General features: G+C 34.4%; 1 protein-coding gene across 3 annotated transcripts in view; it reads right to left on the reverse strand.

Moving 5' to 3' along the window:
- Nucleotides 1-383: 383 nt before the first annotated feature.
- Nucleotides 384-23668, reverse strand: part of EXOC5 (exocyst complex component 5) — a 59849-nt gene continuing 36564 nt past the window's right edge. For 2 of the 3 annotated variants that reach the window (XM_032251166.1, XM_032251165.1), the window contains exons 12-18: nt 22017-22164; nt 12780-12888; nt 9515-9635; nt 7882-7968; nt 5709-5817; nt 5327-5542; nt 398-4554 (exon numbers count right to left, since the gene is read on the reverse strand). In XM_032251166.1, coding sequence (XP_032107057.1) covers nt 4366-4554; nt 5327-5542; nt 5709-5817; nt 7882-7968; nt 9515-9635; nt 12780-12888; nt 22017-22164 — 979 coding nt within the window. In that variant the 3' untranslated portion in view covers nt 398-4365. Of the gene's footprint in view, nt 4555-5326; nt 5543-5708; nt 5818-7881; nt 7969-9514; nt 9636-12779; nt 12889-22016; nt 22165-23668 lie in introns of all 3 variants that reach the window. The other variant, XM_032251167.1, reaches the window with a different exon arrangement.

Below are 23668 nucleotides of genomic sequence, written 5' to 3' on the forward strand. Positions count from 1 at the left end.
TAGTAATAAAATACACAATGCCTAGTTCAAAAATAGGAATTTTGTTAAGCCCAAGGGTGGCCTAGCTGCTCTAATTCGGCAATTAAAATTTCTTTTCTTTAAATGTCAGCTTTCTTTCCCATATATATTTGAACAGTTGTTTCCTCCCTAAATTTATAAAGAGAATGACTGATCAGTGGTAGAAATAAGAATTATGACAGCCTTTAAAACCCTTAGCATGCAATTTTGATTACATGAAAATAACTACCTGTTAATATACTAAATGTTTTGCCTTATATTTTCACTACAGCATTAGCTATTTAAAAATTACCAATGCACTAAATAGTTAACACAATTGGCAAGCCTGTGACATTTAAAATAGTTTTGGAACATAAAAACACTGATTTCTTCATATCTTCACGGTAGAATTGTCATTTACTTCTATGTCACAAAATATAGTACAAAATATTTGGTCTCTTTCTATTGTGAAAATTATCAAGCTGGAAAAGTATATAAAATAATAGCAATAAAATTTGTGATAGACATATTTCCATTAGGTACAAACTTAATATTAAAGTTTCATGACCACTTATAAAATTTTAAAAATCAGATTTAAAAAGTATGACTACACATTGAACATATTAAGAAAAACGCAACAGTAAATTAGATCCTGACCCTGTATGCCAACACATAATATAAATGCCACAATAAGACTCACATTGGATGAAAAGATTAAGCAAAACTAATGAACCTATCCAACTAAAGGATCAATTTAATGTTACATAAAGAGAATAGCATATAGAACCTAAAAGTGAGTGAGAAAAGATTTAGGTTTCAATCTGAGGATTTTACTAGCTGTAGACCTTGGCTGGTCTACTTACCTTTCTATGCATTAGGTTTTTCATCTGTCAAATGAAAATAATAGTATCCAAATCCTAGGGTTGCTCTAGAATCAAATAATATATGCAAAGGACTTAACACAGTGTGTGAGACTTAAATGAATACATGTAAATATAATTATCTTTATTATGCAGTAAAATTTTTTAAATTGCTAACTTTTAACTTGATGTATAATTATTCAGTCTAACAATATGGACTGATCTTTTCTTCTAAAGTACGTAATAATGTATTACAGGGCAGATCAGAGAGAAATAATACAGAAACTGAATTTAATTGAATGAAAGCACAAAATGCTTTGTATGTAAAATTCAACAATATATGGATAATGTGCAGAATAGTTTTGAATTAAAAAAAGTTAAATCTTCCAGATGTGAGCTTTGTTAGTAACCAATTATGTACTCACTGAGCCCTGATGTCTCTCCAGCACAGTTCAAGCACGCCTTAGCCATTACCTTAGGAATCTAACCACTTTAAGGGGTTTTGTGGCATTTCAAAAATCAAAATCTCTTTATCCAGATCCTTGTAAATATGCACCATCATAGATAAGAAAAACGCATTTTAGGGAAGCAGTGAAATCTCCACTTGGAATTAATCTACTGACTGATAATTAAATTATTTCACTGTGAACCAGAAGGCTAGTATTTAAAAAGCAAAATATTTAGAAGTGAAAGAGGAGAAAAAAAAGAACAATCTACAATGTAATATAAATTAACCTAATTTAAATTAGATTTTAATTTAACCTACTTTGACAGTTCTTTTTAAAACAAGAAAGATCCTAAGGACTTGCAACTATGGCAACCCTCAAAATGGGACCAAAAATTGTCTTGGAATGGGCAGGTGGTCATCTGTCTAAAGATCCTTCCAGCTATTATTTAATAATTCTTCATAAGGACACTTCATCTACTCTGGTTTACTGTCATTTTCAACATCATAATTTACATAAGGTAGGAAAACTCGTATTCTGTATTTCAGATATTTCTCAAATTTTAGAAAAACAATGTCCAGTGTGTTAGAGTGTATTTTCAACTTCATTCAATGCATTACCTAAATACTGCATATTAGCTCATGTGATACTGTGGAATATTGCAAAGATTGCACTTATTTAAATGTTGGTTAAAGTTACCAATATACAAAGCTTCATTCTCTACCTAAAATTCTACCATGTGCAAATGAAAAACATTTTACTTATTGATCATCTCTTCTGAGCCATGAACTTTGGGTAAAATTTTGTGATGGCTATAAATATGAAAATATTTTAAAAAATCAGAATACAAAGAATGCATATTGCTTCACAAGACACTTTTTTTTTTTACCCCCTTACAGGAAGACCATCTCTGTTTAGGCTAAATTTCTAATCTTGTTTAGGAAAGTGAGAAGACCTATGCTGTGAAAAACTTTTTAAATCTTAAATTTTTAAATAAAAAATCATTTATAAAATTCAGGATGGATGGCTCTAAAATATAAAAAGAGTGAAATAAAAAAAAAAACAACTGCAGGGAATTTGTTTATTGAGCATTAATGTTAACACTTCTAAATTAAGTATTCACTTATGAATTTTGTCACTGTCCTATCAATGGACATAATAGAAAATATTGCACAGAACTCAGGCATGAAAATAATTAACAAAATAACTAAGCAACAAGTATATGCTTTACATTTTAAAAATTAATCCAAACAAAATAATTTGAAGCACTTCTCTGATTTGGAAGTCTTAAAATGTTATCTCATGTTTTATTTGAGATTTTTTTTCTTTTTTTCTTTTTTACAAATTGACACTGTACAAAGAGCTTAAATGGCCAGTAAAACTACTGCCTTAAAATTGTTGGCTTTAAGTAACAGAGGTAAAATTTAATTCACATCAGAGCTTTCTAAAATGGCAACAGTACAAGCATATGACTTTCTCTAGTGTTGAAAACCTGTTCTGGCTCTCCCTTGGCTAGAAAACAAGACAGCCTTCTAAAGCTGCCTTAATGTCCTAAAATGCTTTGAAAGAAGTTGGTATACTTCATTCCCTTGCTTACCTGGGTAACAGTGAACTAAACAGAAAATGAAGAAAATTCGGTCAACAGTAACTTAAACAGTACTAAGTTAGCTCTGGACTTAGGAAGTTTGGTAAAGTTGATGACATTTAGAATAAGGATCTTGGAAGAAAAGCAGTTTTCCAAAAATAGGCTAAAAAGTCTATATTAAAGAAAAAATGCCAAGAGTGAATTGAATACTTATTTGTTCCTAGAAGACTATGAACAACACAATAAGAGCTGAAACACTACATATAATTTAAAATGCATTCTCCCAGAGCAAGTTTATAAGGTTTATAGAATAGTAATGGCCTTTCTAAATTTTCACTTGATGTTTAAAATTTTATGTGATTTATTATGTCACCAAATTAAGCCAATTCCATAACTCTACCCAAGTAGGAACACCTTCAGAAATGTTTTGAAAAAGGACAATCACAGGCCTACAGACATGAAGAGCAATCGGTCTTTGCAAAGCTCATCTCCAAATCTATCATTCTCAATTCCTCTTAAAATAAAAGACTAACTGTATGTTCAGCCATTCCATCTTATTAAAGTTTAGCATTATGACAGAAATCTTAAAGGGCTGCACTGTTGCTAAACACTGTCAATATTTCTTATATGCACCATTTAGACTATACCTCATTTTTACTTCCCTTATATTAAAATAATGAATAAATATGGTCCTTTAGTTAAGGTCCTCCATCTTAAGTGAAATATAAATAAGGTAGTTTTATTAATTTCTTACTAGAATTGGCTTAAAATCTATTTACCAAATAAGAAATAGTAAACTTTTAAGTTTTACCCAGAAAGCAGAAGTATTCTGATCCACTCCTAATGTCTACATAAAACTTTTCACCATTTCAGTTTAATTTATGACATTTTCTTGGACTAGTATTAATGCTGTACCTCAGAAAAAAAAAATCCAGACAACCAACTACAGAAAGTATGCTTAATTGTTAACTTTTTGAAAGAGGCAAAAAATTATTTAGGAAAACCTAAAATAATCTGATTAGCAATTGATGCTGAAAAGGTCATTAAAAACTGAGGAATAATAAATGTAGTTTTCCTGCATTTCAACTGTTATTAATGCAAAACAGAATGGCAACATTTCTAAATGGAATATGTTAAAGTACAAGAATGGAAAAGACTGGTAACATTTCCTTTGCCTTCTGACAGCAACATTTTCTAGGATGAAAACGGTGACATGTAGTTTTACAAAATCTGAAATTTCTACATTCAAGAATAGAATTGAAATTCAACTTAAGGGGAAAAAAAACAAAATATGGCTAGCGGCGTCCAAACTTGAAATAAAACCTCAAAGGTAAGTATGGCTGCTGTTTTGTTCCAGTCATTGTTTCACAAAATGTTGGCTGTGTCATAACGGATCTCCTGTGCTTTCTATCAACCGAGGCCTACTGAAAAACAAGACATTCTTGTGTAAAGGAATTGACATTGAATTCCTTCAATCTCAGCTGAAGTGTCGAGCAAGGCGGGCAGATCTATAATCAGCACGAAGTTGTACGAAGGAGTGAAGTATGTTCTTGTCCAGATTAGCAAGTTGTTCTCCTGAGCAGACTTGCTTTAAATTATCTGGGGCAACTACCAGAAGATTGCAAAGAGCATGCAGAGTATCAAAAAGATGTAATACCATTGGAATCTGAATTGAGAGAATAAAGAAAGTAACATTGAAACAAAATAGGTTCCAGTTTTACAATTAGCCTGTAACTTCTTACATAGTCAGGTGGGACTTACTAGTGTAGGAGGGGTTCAACATGTTAGAACTTTTTAAGATCACAAAGAATTAAAACTTAAAGATTTTGGTAGCTACATAAACTTGCTATAATATTTCGAAAAGATCCATATGTCAATTTTCTTCAATAGTAAGAATTATATATACTGCAGTGGACTAAAACTAATTATCATTAGTATATATCATTTTTCATAATTTAAACGTTAGAGAAAAATTCAAGACATAAATGAAGACAGAACATTATTTTCCTAATGTGTGACATATACAGCATTAGTCATGGATGTCAGTAAGTCAAAGACTGTAGGACTGAAAATGCAGCATGAAGCAAAAATGTGTTTAATATTGAATAGATCAGTCAGGCATGGCGGCTCATGCCTGTAACATCAGCACTTTGGGAGGCTGAGGCAGCAGATCACTTGAGCCCAGCAGTATGAGACTAGCCTGGGCAACATCGTGAGATCCTGACTCATCTGAAAAAAATAGAAAATAAAAATTTAAAATTAAAAAAAAAAAAAAAGATTGGAACAACACTTTTTCAGATAGAATGTGTTAATCTATCTCATACAATATCAACAAAACTTATAAACCTTTTACTAATTATAAGTAAATATCAATTTTTAATGATCTGACTTATGTTCCTAGGCCTATTTGCAAGTTTGATGTTTTTGTGTATACATACCTTGAAGTCTTTGGCACACTTCCTATATTCAGCTACATCACAAATTGCCAACATGCCACCCATACAACTGTAGGAATATTGTTGAAGATGCTCATAGATAAGTCGATGAAAACGTACTCCAAGTTCCATCAAAACTGTATCCACATTCTTCCCATCCATGGAATTTTTAATCTTCTCCACTTGTTTTCTTACATAAGCACAGACTTTTACACAGGCCTATAAAAGTTTCTACACTCATTACATAGGAATATATACCAGCTTAGCTAAAGAGGAAATACATAGTTTCTCATTAATCTGTAAGTATAAAAGAAAAACATCTAGGGCACAGGATACATCAATAAAAATGTTAACAAATATTAACAAATTCAATCATTTTACTCACATTAGTATATTGAATCAAAACATTGTTTTCATCTTCTGGCTTAAAATCTGTTTTCTTTTGTTCTGCAGCCAAAATATGCTTCATCTGTCCAATCATACAATTTAATGTCCTAGAGAATTGAGAATACAACATTATTTAACCCATCTAACTTATTCTAGGTTTCTGTTTAATTATATTATTTATACTAAATTAAATTAGTAGCCAGGCTCGGTGGCTCACGCGGGTAATCCCAGCACTTTGGGAGGCTGAGGTGGGCGGATCACCTGAACTCAGGAGTTCGAAATCAGCCTGACCAATATGGTGAAACCCCATCTCTAAAAAAAAAACAAAAAACAAAACAAACTAAATTAAATTAGTTATTTGATTTCCTATCACCATAAAACTCTTTTACTATTGATAAACTTTAGATATTAGAAAAAGCAAGCTCTAGGTCTTAATATGAAAGAGCTCTTGGTTTTATTATCTTTCTGCTCAAAACAGAGAGCAGATTCTTTGTGCAGTATTTCAAGGAAATCCTAAAATCTTAGAAGCCTGCCACTAATTCAATTCCTTAACAACTAAGGATCTTCAAAGCAAAACTATACACAAGTTGAGTATCCCTTTCCCAGAATTCTTGGGACCAGAAGTGTTTTGGATTTTGGAATTTTTCAGATTTTAGAAAATATCTGTATATACATAAGATATCTTGGGGATGGGACCCATTCTAAACACAAAATTCATCTGTTTAATATATACCATATACATGTAGCCTGAAGGTAATTTTATAAGATATTTTAATAGTTTTGTACATGAAACCCATTCATTGAGCCATCAGAAAACAAAGATGTCACTCAGCCACCTATGTGGACAATCCATGGCTATCTGGCATCACCAACATTCCTGACACTGAATTTACATGCTACCAATAAGCAATCATTTTCTTATACTTATTCACACATGAGTACTTAACAGTAAAAAAGATGACATGCCATTAATACAGAGAAAAAATAACATGCTCAAGGTAACTAAACAGCACAGTAACATCACTAGAATACCTGTATTGCCCGTTAAACAACAACAAACAATACAGCAGACACAAGAACACCCCAAACATAAAAGGAACTCAAACAACTCAATAGCAAAAAAACAAATAAGCCAATGTTTAAAAGGCAAAGAACCTGAATAAAAATTTCTAAAAGACATATAGATGGCTAACACGTATATGAAAAAGTGCTCAACATCATTAGTCATCAGGAAAATGTAGTCATCACTTCACACCTGTTAGGATGGCTATTTTCAAAAAGGCAACAGATAACAAGTGTTGTCAAGAGTGCATACAGACATCTGCACACTGTTGATGGGGATGTAAATTGGTACAGCCATTATGGAAAAGTACAGAAATTCCTCAAAAAATTAAAAACAGAGCTACTATATGATCCAACAACCCCACTTCTGGATATCCAGGCATGCCTTGTTTTATTCTGCTTTGTTTTATTGTGTTTCTCAGATACTGTGGTTTGTTTTATTTTTACAAGTTGAAGGCTTGTGGCAACCCTGTGTCAAGCAAGTGTATTAGTGCCATTTTTCCAACAGAACATGCCCACTTTGTGTTTCTGTGTCACATTTTGATAATTCTTACAGTATTTAAAACTTCATTACTGCTAAATCTGTTATGGTGATCTGTTATCAGTGATCTCTGATGTTATTTTAATCGCTTTGGGTACCACAAACCATACCCATATAAGACAGTAAACTTAAGTGATAAATATAGTGTGTGTTCTGACTACTCCAGTTAATGGCTGTTTCCCTGTCTCTCTCCCTCTTCTTGGGCCTCCCTATTCCTTGAAACACAATAAAATTGAAATTAGGACAATTAATAATCCTACAATGGCCTCTAAGTGTTCAACTGAAAAAGTCACGTATTTCTCACTTTAAATCAAAACCTAGTAATGATTAAGTTTAGTGAGGAAGACACGTTAAATGCCGAGATCGGCCAAAGTAAAAACCTTCAGGATTCAATAAAGACAACATTCTAATAAGGATGAAGGCAATAAGTAAAAATAAAATCAAATGTTGTAGCAAGATGGTAGAATTAAGACAAAGAATTTTTCTTCTCTAAGAAATATTTTCACGCTGCTATGATATGGTGTTTTTATAATTTAAAAAAATGCAAGAGACAAAACCAACAACTTGCCTATCAATGCCAGTATCCAATTTCATCTCCATTTGTTCAATTATTTCTTTTTTCTTCTGAAGGCATTCAGATAACTTAGGGGAAGAGCTATTGTATATTTAAAAGGGATAAAGAATCATATTACTAATCCAATATTTTCTATAAGTTTTTCATATATCTGTGGGTATTACGTTATATATATTTATAAATACATCCATATATACAGACTAATACTGTTAACAAACCCAAGATGCATATAACAAGCAAAGTAATTATTTAGCATTCACTATGCACAATTCATTATACTAGTTAAGACTAAAAACAACCAATTAAAAGCGAAAAAAGGGCCGGGCATGGTGGCTCACCCCTGTAATCCCAGCACTTTGGGAGGCCGAGGTGGGCAAATCACCTGAGGTCAGCAGTTCTAGACCAGCCTGGCCAATATGGTGACACCCTGTCTTTACTAAAAATACAAAAATTAGCCAGGCATCGTGACGTGTGTCTGCAGTCTCAGCTACTCGGAAGGGTGAGGCAGAAGAATCACCTGAACCCGGGAGGCGGAGGGAGATTACAGTGAGCTGAGACTGTACCAATGTACTCCAGCCTGGACGACACAGCAAGACTCCGTCTCAAAAAAGGGAAAGACAATGACTATTTAAATTTGTTATTCTGATCTCTGAGAAGACATCTCTGAAGAATATAAATGTGACTTTAAAATTTTGTAATTATTTGGTTTTCTTTATAAACAAATATCTAGTGTAATAATAAGAAAAGTTACAGACTATCACTAGGGTTTTAATAATACAGTAAATCATACTATAAAATTTGGAGGGTAACAGCCAATCCAGTTGTATTTTTAAATCTTTAAAACCCTAACAAACATATTTGCCTTCTGAATGCTATCGGAATGTCAAAAGACCCAAAATATCAAGAAATAGGCAACCCTAATAATTGTGTGAATTCTCTGCTTTGTGGTATAACAGCTCTTAAAAAGTAAATTTCCTTCCAAAATATGATTCAGGGTTTACAAGTGATTTTTATCTTTGAGACTGTTTCTGGACTTGTCTTGGCATATCAATGTTTACAACAAAATGTCAAAAAAATTTATGTATTTTTCTTCTTCCATAAAAACACTAAAGGGATAGTTTTGTAAAGCATGTTCACATGCAAACCATCTTATTCAATTCTCATAAGCTTTATAAGTTCACATAAATTGATATGAAGATGCAAACCAAACCTTACTTAATACCTCATTAAAATCTGTCCTATTGATCTCAGAAAATTATTTGTATGTCTTTACATTACATCAAGTGGGTACACGAACTGTGTCTATCAGATCTTTTAAAAGATGTCAAATTTGCTGAGTTTCACTAAGCTGGAGGTCCTCTTTCACATTAGATTTCGGTTTTAGGTGGCAGATTAAATCTTTTGAAATACACCAAAATTAATATAGTGGAAAGAGAAAACAGAAATGCAAGAAGAAACAATATTTTATTTCCTAAGAACTTTTATATTTTTATTTCATACCACTTGTACAGTTTGACATTTTTGTAAACGTGTACTTTTTAAATTTAATAAAAATATATGTAGAATATTATGTAGAATACTGTATTATTCACTGAAATATTAATAAATATCAGATAATTTGACTAACCTTATAAGTGGCATAAGGTGATCATTAAACTGCTTGTCAAAAAGATGAAAAATAGTATTGGCCTGTTGCACAACATCCAAAAAGTAAAGATTTGCATTCCTAGAATCTGAAGAGGGAATTCCTAAAATTGGAAGGCATACATATGTTAGAATTATCCTTGAAGAAATTCATTTTGGCAACAGAAAAAAAATGTTTTTTTAAAAATCTATAACATAAATAAATGTAACCACTGTTTTAATACATCGATAATGACTTCTGTGGACAGAAGAGGAAAATCAAGCTTAAGCTTATTAATATATTAGTAAAACTCATCCAAAGTTATTTTTATGCCCAATTTTTACCATCTACTTAGCCTTCATGATTCACATGAGCCATGAATACACTTGCACCATTTTTCTTATAAACAGACCTTTTTTTCTCATTAGTCTTCTTCATTCAAGTCTCTTTATCTTTTATCCTAGATAGTGCTGCCATAGTAATATGCCCAAACGGACACATTTGCTTTACTGTACTCTCCACTAATTCCTCAAAAAATACTCAAAATGTCCTCACTGACTACAAAATAAATTCCTGATTTTATTCTGGAATTTATTCAGAATAAAATAAAAAGAGAATCAAGCCACTCCATATTCTGACCTCAAATGTCAGCTGATCTCTCTGGATTTCCATGTCCTCCTTTTTGCAAAGAATAACAGATGAACTTTAAGGTCCTAGATGTTTATGTTTCTAGCTAAAATGAACAGACTTAGACTAAGGAAGATATGCATAGCTAATGAGAAAATACAGGCTTGATACCTAAAGTTATTTGTCCTATAACGATTTTTTTTGTCTTAAAAATGGAAAACAGGGCTGGGCATGGTGGCTCACGCCTGTAATCCCAGAACTTCGGGTGGCCAAGGCAGGCAGATCACTTGAGGTCAGAAGTTCGAGACCAGCTTGGCCAAATGGAGAAATCCTGTCTCTACTAAAAATACACACAAAAAATTAGTCAGGCGTGGTGGTGCATGCCTATAGTCCCAGCTATTCAGGAGGCTGAGGTGGAAGGATCGCTTCAACCTGGGAGACAGAGATTGTAGTGGACTGAGATAGCACCACTACACTCCAGCCTGGGTGTCAGAGTGAGACTGTCTCAAAAAAATAATAAAATAAAATAAAAAATAAAAAAATAAAAAAAAGGGAAACAAAGGTGTTTCCTCCACCCTCAATAAAAGACAAGATTACCAACTTGTAAGAAAATTGAAGGCTCCAATTGCAAATGAACTTTACAAGAGAAAAAAATAAAATACATATGTATAAAATATGAATCCTTGTTATTAATAAAAGACATAAAAATTAAGGCAATATTGATGCATTTTTTCTTTATAGGCATCAGAATTCAGCTACAATGTACGGTTTTAACCACAAAATTATTAAAAATTTTTAAAGAATATTCAATAATTACAGAGAAACTGGCACACACAAATAGTCCAGCAGCAGCTTAAGTTGGCAGGAAATGAAACCTTTAGGAAAATAGTTTAAATCAAAACAAAATCTTGGGAGGCTGAGGAGGGAGAATCACTTGGAGCCAGGAGTTCAAGACCAGCCTAGGCAACAAAAAGAGACTCCATGTCTACAAAAAAAGAAAAAATTAGCTGGGCGCAGTGGCATGGACTTGTAGTTCCAGCTACTCAGGAGGCTGAGGTAGGAGTATTGCTTGAACCCAGGAGTTCAAAGAGGCCATGAGCCATGACTGTGCCACTGCACTCTAGCCTGGGTGACAGAAACCCTGTCTCCAAAATAAAAAATAAGGGCATATCAAAATATTACACATTTTTTTTTCATTTTTTTCTCAGTTTTATTTTACTTCATTGTACTTTCTAATCATTTGTCTATCTTTTCCACATGAATGTAAACTCCACAGGTTCAGGAGTAGGCATTTAATAAGCATGTGTTAAATGAATGAATTTTGGTGAGTGGAGGCAGACATTAACAGATAAAAATTTCATTGTTATAAGTGCTATAAATAAAGTTAATGCAATGATAAGATAATGAGGATAATTAGGCTAGAAAAAGAGGGCTACTTTATCTATGGTGATCAGCAAGGGCCTCTCTGAGAAGATAACATCTTTGTTGAGATCAGAAGGTTGAAAAAGCGGGCCATGAGAAGAGCTGAGGCAAAATAATTTTGGGGATAAGGAAAAACCAAGTTCAAAAAGACTAAGCAAGGAAAAACAATGAGGGTCAGAGTGACTGGGGCAGTGAAAAGAAATGCAATGAGAGATGATCAATGCCTACTAGGTCAGATGAAAAGTCATGTTTTTCTAGAGTTTGCTGTTGTTTTCCCCTCAAGAGTAACAGGGAACTACTAAAGATTTTTAAATAAGGAAATGAAATTAAACTTGCTGTTACATGAGTCAGTAACATGGAGAGGCAAGAATGGATGCAGGGAGACTAGTGACAAGTAGACAGAGATAAACGGTGTTTAAATTAGGGTGACATCAGTGAAGATGGAGAAAAGTATATGAATTTGATTTATGCCTGGAAGTATATGGAGAGGATTTGCTGATGGACTGGCTATCGGAACTGATTTCTGAAAAGGAGGAATTAAGAAACTCCTCTGTTTTGTTGGGGCATTGAGCAACTGGTAAAATGGTAATGCCCTTTAAAAAAACCTGACATATAATAATCATTCATATTGGTAATGCCTTTTAATGACACTGGAAGAATGAAAAAGAACAGGTTTAGAGGGAAAATAAAGAGTTTCACTTTGGCTATTTTAAGTTTGAGATCACCACTGACTAGATGAAACAGACAACTGAATTAATGAGACTGGACTCAAGTCATCATTATGCTACTAACTACTAAGCCCAAAAGACCAAAAGCAAAATAAGAATTTTAATTTGAATCTATTTTTTTCCAGACTTCTGGAAGAAGTTTTGAATACTTCTCTTTCTAAATCTTACATTGCTCAATTCCCCAACCACAATTGTTTTCGCCTTCATTTTTTTCCTTGACATTTTCTTACTTACAGCATTGTAAGACATTGTGTCATACATTCTAGTGACTTAGGTAGCTTATTATTCTATTACGCTGTATGTAAACAATATGAGAGCTTCTGTATAGCTTTCAGCACCTGGCAAATCCTTGCATTATAAAAGCTCAAACTTCATTGTACTGAACTGAATCTGACATACAGAGATGATTATATGCAAAACAACATTTTGTATACAGTTTAAACAAGCAGGATCAAAGGAATTTAACACAAGGGTAACACAAATACACTCACCAGCAAGTCCTGTTTCCAAAGCATAATCAATATGCTCAATACATAAAAATTCCACAAGGATGGTAAAAATTCTGAAGGCATTCCTTGGTAAGTCAGATGGATCAGATAGCTTAAAAACAAAAATCAAGCAATATCACTCCTCAAGTCTACCTTTTTAAAACACCAATTTTTTAAGCAATCAATTTTTTTATAAATACAGTCAGTATTTCAGGTATCAAAATAACTCACAGCTCTCCCCTTACCCCCCACACACAAACACACATACATACAATTAAAATGCTCCATATTTGTTTGTAACTCTCCTGACTTAGAGCAATGTTTTTCAAATATGCATTACAATCCATTGGTAAAATCCAAGTATACTATCATAAAATACATACCCCCCCACATATATATGTATACATGGGGCTAGCATGTAAAATGCATTTCTTACTGTGGATCGAAGGGGTTTGGGAGCAACTGACTGAGCAAAGAACAGTCTAGTAAAACTCAGAACAAAAAGAATGCTTTGTTTTACTGCGGAGTGGAGACGGAGAAATTAATAACAGAGGCACTATAAAATATGACTGGCTCAAATAATAGTTTTCTCATTTCCTGATTAAGTGAATCTTTGAGATGTTATTTAACCCCATCAGTGCCTCAATTCCTTCATTTGTAAAATGGGAATAATATTAGCAGTGCTGACATTCTAGCCTTGAGGTGAGAACAAAATACAAAAAAAAAGCATAAAGTATTTTAGCACAGTATTTGCACATAGTGAGCTTACAATATTCTTTTGGTGCTGCTGTTGCTACTAACCTAGCTATTTCATAAAACAATTATTAGTTATGCTGGGAAAATAAAATACTTTTTTAACAGAAGATTACTCTTGACTTCTTATAATTGCTTTCTATGTTATTTATACATTGATTTTTGCTTCTGTCAAATCTATTTGTTGTCTTCATTAATGTACCTTCTTGGGGTTAATATTTATTATCTGATGTATTAAATTTGAAGTTGATAAAGAATTCTATAACCCACTTTGAATTCCCACTGATTATAAATACTGATTTGGTATTACTCAGCTTCCTTTGTGGTCTTATTAATAATTACCCCAACCATTAACCCTCCCTCATCAGCCTTTCTACTCCAACATTCACCCTCCCTCTCTAATCACTGATGTTCGAAAATGCTGTTACCTTCTTCACAAGCCATTCTTACACTCCACCAATTTACATCCAAACATCCATGTGTAACAGACAGAAGAGGCAGATGGAAAATTGGTAAGGATATAGAAGACCTGAACACCATAATCAACTAAGCCTAACTGACATTTATACAATACTCCATCCAACAACGTCACAATATATATTTTTTTCAAGTGCGTAGAAAAAAGATGGACCATATTCTGGGCCAAAAAAAAAAAGAAGTCTTAATAAATTTAAAATGGGTTTACATCACACTAAGTATGTCCTCTGACTGAGGAAGGAGACCCAGGCATCTAGGACCTCCCCCTTGACCTCCACACTGCATTTCAATAGAAGAAAAGGCTGGCCGAAGGGCAGTGCCTCTTGAATCACCTTCCTATAAGATAGCAGGAGACACGGTTTTTACTTGAGATCAAATCCCCACCCCACTCCTCCATTGGAAACCAGAAACCTTTCACATGTAATTCCTAAAACTGTAAACCCAAGACCCTTTCACATGTAATTCCTAAAGCTGTAAACACAAGACCCTTTCATATGTGATTTCTAAAGCTGTAAACCCAAGACCTCTAATGCTGTAAACCTAAGATCCTTTCACGTGTAATATGTAGAGTGTAGGCCTCTATAAAGGCAGAGATTCTCTTTGTTAGGGGAGCTTGGCCATTTGGACAAAACATAAAGCCTTGCTCCCAGGCCGTAATAATAAAACCCCTTCCCTTCTAGTTCCGTGTCTAAGGGGTCTGTTTCTCAAGGCTGCTCCTGCTTCATGACCACAATGAAATCAAATTTAAAATCAGTAACAGAAAGATATCTAACAAATTCCTAAATATTTAGAAACTAAATAACACATCTAAATCATGATTGGGCCAAAACAAATCAATAGCAAAATTAAAAGGATTTGAACTGAATGAAAATAAAACACAACATACAAAAATTCTGGGATGCAGCTCAAGTAGTATTTACAGGGAAATTTATAAGACAAAACACCTGTATTAGATTAGAAAGTTCTCAAAGCTTCCACCTTAGGAAACTAAAAAAAACAGGGGCCGGGGGCCGGGGAAGTAAAACCCAAGTAAGCAAAATAACAGAAGTAATAAAGAGTAGAAACTGATAAAATTTAAAACAGAAAAACAGTAGGGAAAAATTAATGAAACCAAAAGCTGATTCCTTGTGGGGGAAATAAATCAGTAAAATGAATAAACCTCTAGCCAAACTGATAAGAAAAAAAAAATGACACAAATTACTAATATTAGGAAAGAGATAACATCACTACAAATTCCACAGATATTAAAAGGACAAGAAAATATCATGAATAATTTTATTCCAATAAATTCGACAATTTATGTGAACTACACAAATGCTTAAAACATACAAACTACCAAAGATGATTTAAAAAGAAGTAGATATCCTGAATTGTTCTGTATCTACTAAAGAAGTTGAATTTGTAGTTTAAAATCTTCACACAAAAAAATTCACGCCCAAATGACTTCACTTGTTAATTTTACCAAACACTTAAAGAAAGAATACCAATTCTAAACAAACTCTTCCAGAAAATTGGAGGAGTGGTGGATCTATTTCCCAACATATCCTATGAGGCCAACATTACCCTGATACTAAAACCAGACAAAAACTTTAAAGAGGGGGAAAAAAAAGTCAGTATCCTATGAACACAGATGTTAAAATTTTTTTTACAAAAATTTAGTAAAGCTAATCCGACAATATATAAATATGACAAAAGGTCAATTGATGACCAATTGCAGTTTATCAAAGAAGGAACGCAAGGCCAACATTTGAAAATCAATCACTATAATTTACTATATTAAGAGAATAAAAAATTTTGCACAAAATCTAACATCTAATCCTCAATGCAAACACTCAGCTAAGTAAAATAAAAGAATTTTCTCAATCTGAAAAAGAATATCTATGAAAAACCCAATTAGTAATATACTTAATGGTGAAAGACTAAATGGTTTATTCTTAAGATCAGAAACAATGCAAAGTATTTGCTCTCACCACTTCTATTCAGCACTGTACTAGAAGTGTGGCTAGTGCAGTAAGGCAAAAGAACAAAATAAAAAAAATATATACTGGAACTGTCTTTGTGGGCTGATAATATGATAATCTATACAGAAAAGCCAGCGGAATATACAAAAAAAAAAAAAGCAAATAGAACCAATAAGTGAGTTTAGTTAGGTTGCAGGTCTGAACCCAAAAGTATGAGACAGGTTTCAATCAATTTAGAAACTTTATTTTGCCAAGATTAAGGACATTCCTGTCACACAGCCTCAGGAGTTCTGCCGACATGTGCCCATCTAAGTTGGCTGGGATACAGCTTGGTTTTACACACTTCAGGGAGACATGAAACGTCGATCATTATGTGTGATGTTCACTGGTTCCATCCATAAGGGAGGAACAACTCGGAAGGGTAGGGGGTGCTTCCAGGTCACAGGTAGATAAGAGACAAACAGTTGTATTCTTTTGAGTCTTTGATCACCCTTTCACTGAATATACAATTTGTATGTCAGAGGTAGGTAGAGGAATAATCACTTAAGCCTTAATCTGGATCAGTGAATCTATATTTTTACATAAACAATAGGACAGAGGAAGCAATCAGATATGTATTTGTCTTAGGATAACTTAAGTTCTCTTCTTTGTGCTGCAACTGTGAAGATAAGCTATCAATTTACATTGCCAAGGTGTCATTCAATAATACTGTTTTAGGGGAAAGATCTTGAGACCCTCAGGAATTTCCTTATAGGCAAACTGTGAGGGAGATATGTAGCTTTTTTACCTTTATAGCTATCTTATTTGGGAATAAAATGGGAGGTGGGTCTGCCTGATGCATTTCCAGGCTTGAGTTTTTCCCTTTGGCTTACAGTACTGATTCTGGGGTCCAGAGATTTATTTTCCTTTCACACAGGATACAAGAGCAACATACAGAAATCAATTGTATTTCTATATACTAACAACTAAGTTAAATTAGAAATTAAATATAAATTTTAAAAAGACCACTTACATTACACTATAATAGCATCTAAATATGTCAACTTTCCCCAAGTAGAACTATAGAGTCAATGTAATTCCAATGAAAATCTCAGACTTTTTCAGAAACTGACAAGCTAGTATAAAACATAATACAAAATGATTTATATGAAAATGTTAGAGGACTTATACTACCTGATTCAAGACTTATTATAAAGTTACAGCAATTAAGAGAGTATACTACAGGCATACAAGACAGACCAATGAAAGAGAAGGGTCCAGAAATAGAAGAGCTCAGAAACAGACCCACATGTAAATGGTCAACTGATTTTTGACAAAGGTTCTAGAATAATTCAGTGGGGAAAGCACAGTCTTTTCAATAAATGAAACTGAAATAACTGGATGCCTAATTGTAAAATTATGAACTTTCATCCACAATATGTATAACTTAATTCAAAATTGATTATATGTCTTAATGTAAAGCCTCAAACTATAAAACTGCTATAAGAAAACATAGGAGGGAATTTTTGTAAACTTTGGTTAGGCAAAGATTTCTTATATATATATGATACCAAAATCAGCGTCCAGAACAGAAAAGTATTATTAAATTGGATGTCATCAAAATTAAGAACATCTATCCTTTGCAATACTGATGAGAATAAAAAGACGAGCCACAGATAGAAAAAAAATGTGCAAATCACATCTGATGAATTTTAACAATAGAGAGTGCTCAAAAAAAACAAAAACAAAAACAAAAACACCAAACCAGAGAGTATATACTGATGGCAAATAGCACATGAAAAGATGCTCAACATCAATCATCATTGCATTAGGAAAATGAAAACTAAAACTATAATGAGGTATCACTACACACTATTAGTTTGGCAGTTTCTTGAAATAGCATATGATTCAGTTATATCACTACCTAGTATTTTTGAGATTTATTCGTGTTGATACATGTAACTCTACTTCACTCAAATTGTATAGTCTTCTACTGTATGAACTATACCAGTTTAACAATTCTCTTTTTGATGGACACTGAGTTTGCTTTTAATTTTTCACCATGACAAAAAATGCTGTTATGATGTTAGACATATCGTAAGAACCTATGAAGTTTCTCTAAGAAATTGCCAAAGTAGTCCTCAAAGTAACCGTACTAAATTCACTCCCATTGGTGGTGTGCAACAACTGCTATTGCTCCACTTCCTTAACAATACTTGGTCATCAGACTTCTTAATTAACCCAACCTAATGAAAATGGGATGGTATTTCTCTAAGTTGCATTTCCCTATTATTAAGACTGAGTATTGTACTGGTGATTTACATTTTCTTTTTTGTAAACTGCATATGTGCTTGCTTTGACTTGTTTTCTATTGATTTACATTCACAAGTATAATTTAATTTACTGTCTCAATACTTATAGATTATATACGTCAACATAAATAATTAAGACTGTCTCAACTCTCAATCCACTAAAGAGCCATGTATCTCAGTTCTTTATCTGCAAAATAACCTCACAGAGTGGTTATATGGTTATATGATGAAATAAGCCTGTATGATGTAAATATACATGTAGGCTTATTTCATTATATAACCATATAACCATATATTTATATACATACAAACATGTAGGCTTATTTCATCATATAACCACCCTGTGAGGTATGTAATCTACATACAAGCAAGATATATATACATACACACACGTGCACACTTCAAGTGCTTATAAGAGTGTCTGGCACTTCTCAAAAGAAGACATTTATGCAGCCTACAAACATGAAAAAAAGGTCATCATCACGGGTCATTAGGGAAATGCAAATCAAAACCACAGTGAGATACCCTCTGATGCCAGTTAGAATGGCAATCATTAAAAAGTCAGGAAACAACAGATGCTAGAGAGGATGCAGAGAAATAGGAATGCTTTAACACTGTTAGTTAAAGTGTAAATGAGTTCAATCTTTGTGGAAGCCAGTGTGGTGATTCCTCAAGAATCTAGAACCAGAATTACCATATGACCCAGCAATCCCATTACTGGGTGTATACCCAAAGGATTATAAGTCATTCCACTATAAAGACACATCTACATGTATGTTTATTGCAGCACTGTTCACAATAGCAAAGATTTGGAACTAACCTAAGTGCCCATCAACAATAGACTGGATAAAAAAAAATGTGGCACAGACACACCATGGAATGCTGTACATCCATAAAAAAGACTGAGTTCATGTCCTTTTCTGGTACATGGATAAAGCTGGAAACCATAATTCTCAGCAAACTAACACAGAAACAGAAAACAAACACTGCATGTTCTCACTCTAAGTGGGAGTTGACCAATAAGAACACATGGACACAGGGAGGGGAACATCACAGACTGGGGCCTGTCGGGGGCTGGGGGGTTAAGGGAGGGATAGCATTAGGAGAAATCCTAATGTAGATGAGGGATTGATGGGTGCAGCAAACCACCATGGCACATGTAAACCTATGTAACAAATCTGCATGTTCTGTACATATATCACAGAACTTAAAGTATAATGAAAAAAAAAAACCCAAAAAATAAGAGTGTCTGGAACATATTATGTACTATAAAATTATTAGCTATTATTATTTCATACAATCTTTTGCTAGTAGTATCATTTACAAATATTGTACTGGCTCGAGCATAGAAAGTCAACACCAAGACAAAAGAATGCCAAATTGCAGGGTCTTTATTGCCGGCAGCCACGGAAGACTCGCGTCTCTCCAATCCGTGGCCCTGAAAGGAGGGTGTCAAGACATTTTATACCCGTAAAACCACCTCCGGGGTGAGGGTGAGGGGCAGGGATGGGGGTGAAGGGCTTCAGACATTCCAAGGGCTAGTGGATTCTTTAAATCACCTCCTCGGCGGAGATAAGGGTGAGGGACTCCCGACATTCTGAGGGCCAGGGGACTTTTGACATTCCGATTGTTACTTAAGTGGTTCACAAAAGTCAAGATAAGCATTTGTTTACACATTGTCTGGGTATAGTAGAAATCACAGACCTTACTTACTTATTACAAGTCGCAGGGGCCAAGATGGTGTGGGTTTGGACTGCTTGTCTGTCACATTTGGGGTTACAGAGAGCAGTTTCAACAGAAAGCCGAGGTATGGTTGAGGTATGCGGTTTTATGGGGCTTTTACCATGTCATACAAATACTTTCTCACTCTGACTTATCTGTTTTGTGGGTCAAGATGGCCAGGGGGAGACCTATGTTAATTCTAGCTAAATAATTATAAGCTTGCTTGGCTCAGAGTATATTGAAGTTTATACACTGAACTATATTATTGGTACAGTTAATTAGAAATCAAGTAGCAACAGGAGGCCTAAGGTAAACACCATCTGAGAGCTCGGGAACACGGGGGTGGGTGGTGGTGTGATATTGTGCTGGCCTAGAGCCAGAACCGGAGCAAAACTATTTTATAAAATGCAAAACTGTTTTTAGATAAAGTTGAAATGGCTGCCCCATTCTCCTTACAATAACTGCTGTCCTTGGCCTCTGTAAATAGAACTGCTAGCTTGTTCTTCAAAACTATGTAAAGCTGCTTACCTTTTCTTATCAGTAACTGCTAAAATCTGTGATGTGTAAACAAATGTATATCTTGACTTCTGTAAACCACTGAGGTGAATCACAGAATCCCCTAGCCCTTGGAATGTCCGGAGACCCCTGCCCTTGTCTCCACCCAGGAGGTGAATCACAGAATCCCCTAGCCCTTGAAATGTCCAAAACCTTATCATCCCCATCCCCGCCCCTCACCCCCACTCCCAAGGTGGTTTTTTGGGTATAAAAAATCATGGCACCCTCCTTTTGGCACCACAGGTTGGAGAGACGCGAGTCCTCTGTGGTCGCCGGCATAATAAATGACCCTGCAATCTGGCATACTTTTGTCTTGTGGTAACTTTCTACGCTCCGGTCAAATACAACAGTGGTGGTTGCAGCAGGAAATACTGCTCTGGTCCCACGAATACCTTTTCAACATGGAGACCGCATGAGGGTCTCATAAAGAGGGCTTATGCAAAGATCTCTGAGAAGGGAGGTGACCTCTGCTCACGAGATCCGGGAGGGTCTTTGCAGATGGGAGCTGGTAAGGAGAAAAGCCTTGCAGGGCAGAGATCACAGAACGCCTCAGGCTTAGCCTAGGTTCTTGGAATATGGAGTGATTTTAATTGCTCTGTGTCCTCAATGCTCCGGGAGACAAAAGCCCCTTGATGCAGTGAGTGTGGTCAGACAGGATGCCATCCCCTATGCTTCTGATGCAGCCACACCCTGATAACAATCGGTGATAAACTCAGAGTACTAGTTTAGCACATCTTAGAAGGTCTAAAGTACTGTTAAATGCTCAGAACACCAGCTTAGCATGTCTTAGAAGGATCTCAAGTGCTCCCCTCCCCATCTTACCTACCCCTTCACCCTCCACTTCCATGCCCATAAGATCAATGAGATTATGCACAAAATAAAAGCGTTTGGGTTCCCAGGCTTGCGTTGGTCCCCTGGACCCATGCTATAAATTCTACTCTTGTGTCTCTGTCTTTACTTCCTTTTCTCAATCCCTCTTCACCCACATACCCGGTTGGGGCTGGTACCCAACATGTTTATTTTGTTTAAAGTGTGTTTATTAGAGAGGAAATTCTAAGTTTTACTGGAGCCACATGTTCATTCTTTCTCTTTGATGTCGATGTTCTTAAAACACCATTTTTTCCCTGATGTACCATTTCTTCATGAGAAAAGTCTAACTGACCCTTTCACATCTTCATTTAATCTTATAGGACAAAAATTTGATCTGCTCAACTTTCAAGTTATATTCACATTTATTCCTAATATTAAAATTATTCTGTTCTCCAAAACAAAATCCTATCTTTTATTACAAAACATAGTTGTTCCTAATCAGAGAGTAAATTTATATCTTAGTAAAACAAGGTAAGACTTAAAATACACAACTACATACAGTCAATTCTCCATGTCTGTAAGGTCCGTATCTGGATTATAGTGGATTCTGCACTAGCAGATTCAACCAGCCACAGATCAAAAATATTCAGTAAATTTACAATCACTCTTACCCTATGACATCTTTCAAAGGCTTGTTTGGTTTCTTGTAGAAGATTAACCACCACTTCTTGGGAAAGAAAAGTTTCCCCATGAGTATCGATACTTGGCCCAAGTGGTAAGTTAGTACGTTGCCTAATTCTCTCCTTCAAATCTTGAATACTAGTACGTCATAAAGACAAATGAAAAAAAGAAAACACTTTACTTAGATTTCAACTTCAATTACTTCCAAACTTAATATACATCAACAACAACAACAAAAATGGACCAATGGCCAAGAGACCTCAGTTCTAATTCCAATAACTAGTTTTGTGAAATAAAGCAAGCCTTGATCTCTAAACAGAAGATTTTCATCTGATAAATGAGTACATTTGGACTTCTAATTCTCAAGTCACTTATAATTCAGCCTTACAATTCTGACTCAATAGCAAAACTTGTTGGGTTTCTTTAGGAAGTCAGCTATTCCAAATCGATTAGCATTCTAAATAACTAAATAGTTCTGTTTAAAAAGGAAACTTTACAATTTTAATAGTCATTTTAAGATTTTTCACATTTATTCATATTAAACAAGATGTATTAAACATAATTTAGCTATTCTTAATTACTGAGGGTCATCTGAAACACTTACATGGGGTATCTTTGGAACGTTAGACTTTTTTTGCTCCTAGGATGTGTAATTCCAGACTACTATAAACTCACTAAAAAAAAAATTCCTATTACTCATTAGTTTTTCTTTTCCCTTCCTTGCTACTACCTTTCAGGTATTACCTCTTACTACTAATTTTAACTCCCTCTAATCATTATTTAATATACAACAAAATGGGAAATAAGAAACTAGTTTGGATACATATGTGTGGGGATTCTGGACTCTGCATGACTCCACTATCCTTCTGTCTCCTTTTAGAATCAACTGGGTTCTAGGCAGTTAAAGCCTGGCAGCTGAGATGCCAACTACTCTTACAGCAAGTTATTTTCTTCCAGTCTGTGAACAATTGCAGGCTTTAAGGTATTAATTTAATAGTTTTTTACGCTAAAGTCTCTGAATAAAACTCATAAATTCAAGTTACTTAAACTGCAAACTATTTTCTATTTTTTTCACACCTCCAACAATAACCAAAAAATGATGCGTTTCCTGGTCAATAACCTGGAATTTATTCTATTTAGAAAAAAAAAAAAAGAAAGAAACTATGGAACCTTTTGTATTACCGTGTTCTGTTTTACTTTTGAGACAGGCTGGAGTGCAGTGGCTCAATCTCAGTTCACTGCAAACTCTACCTCCTGAGTTCAAGTGATTCTCCTGCCTCAGCCTCCCAAGTAGCTGGGATTACAGGAGCCCGCCACCATACCCAGCTAATTTTTATTTTTAGTAGAGACAGGGTTTCACCATGCTGGCCAGGTGGGTCTCTCAAACACGAAATCTCAGGTGATCCGCCTATCTCAACCTCCCAAAGTGCTGGGATTACAGGCGCAAGCGAACTCGCCCAGCCTACATTTTAATCATGTTATGTTAGATCATTTCAACATGTGGTTTAAGAGCAAGATTTGATTGATAACATAACAATCTAAATTAAAAGAACTCTTCATAGAAAATTCTAATGATAGTCAACCTTTGATAAACTTGCCCAAATATAATAAAGTTATTAATGTCTTTAGTTTTAATGGTAAT

This window comes from Sapajus apella, unplaced genomic scaffold, assembly GCF_009761245.1.
Source record: "Sapajus apella isolate SASKATOON/1434 unplaced genomic scaffold, GSC_monkey_1.0 scaffold74, whole genome shotgun sequence".
NCBI lineage: Eukaryota > Metazoa > Chordata > Mammalia > Primates > Cebidae > Sapajus > Sapajus apella.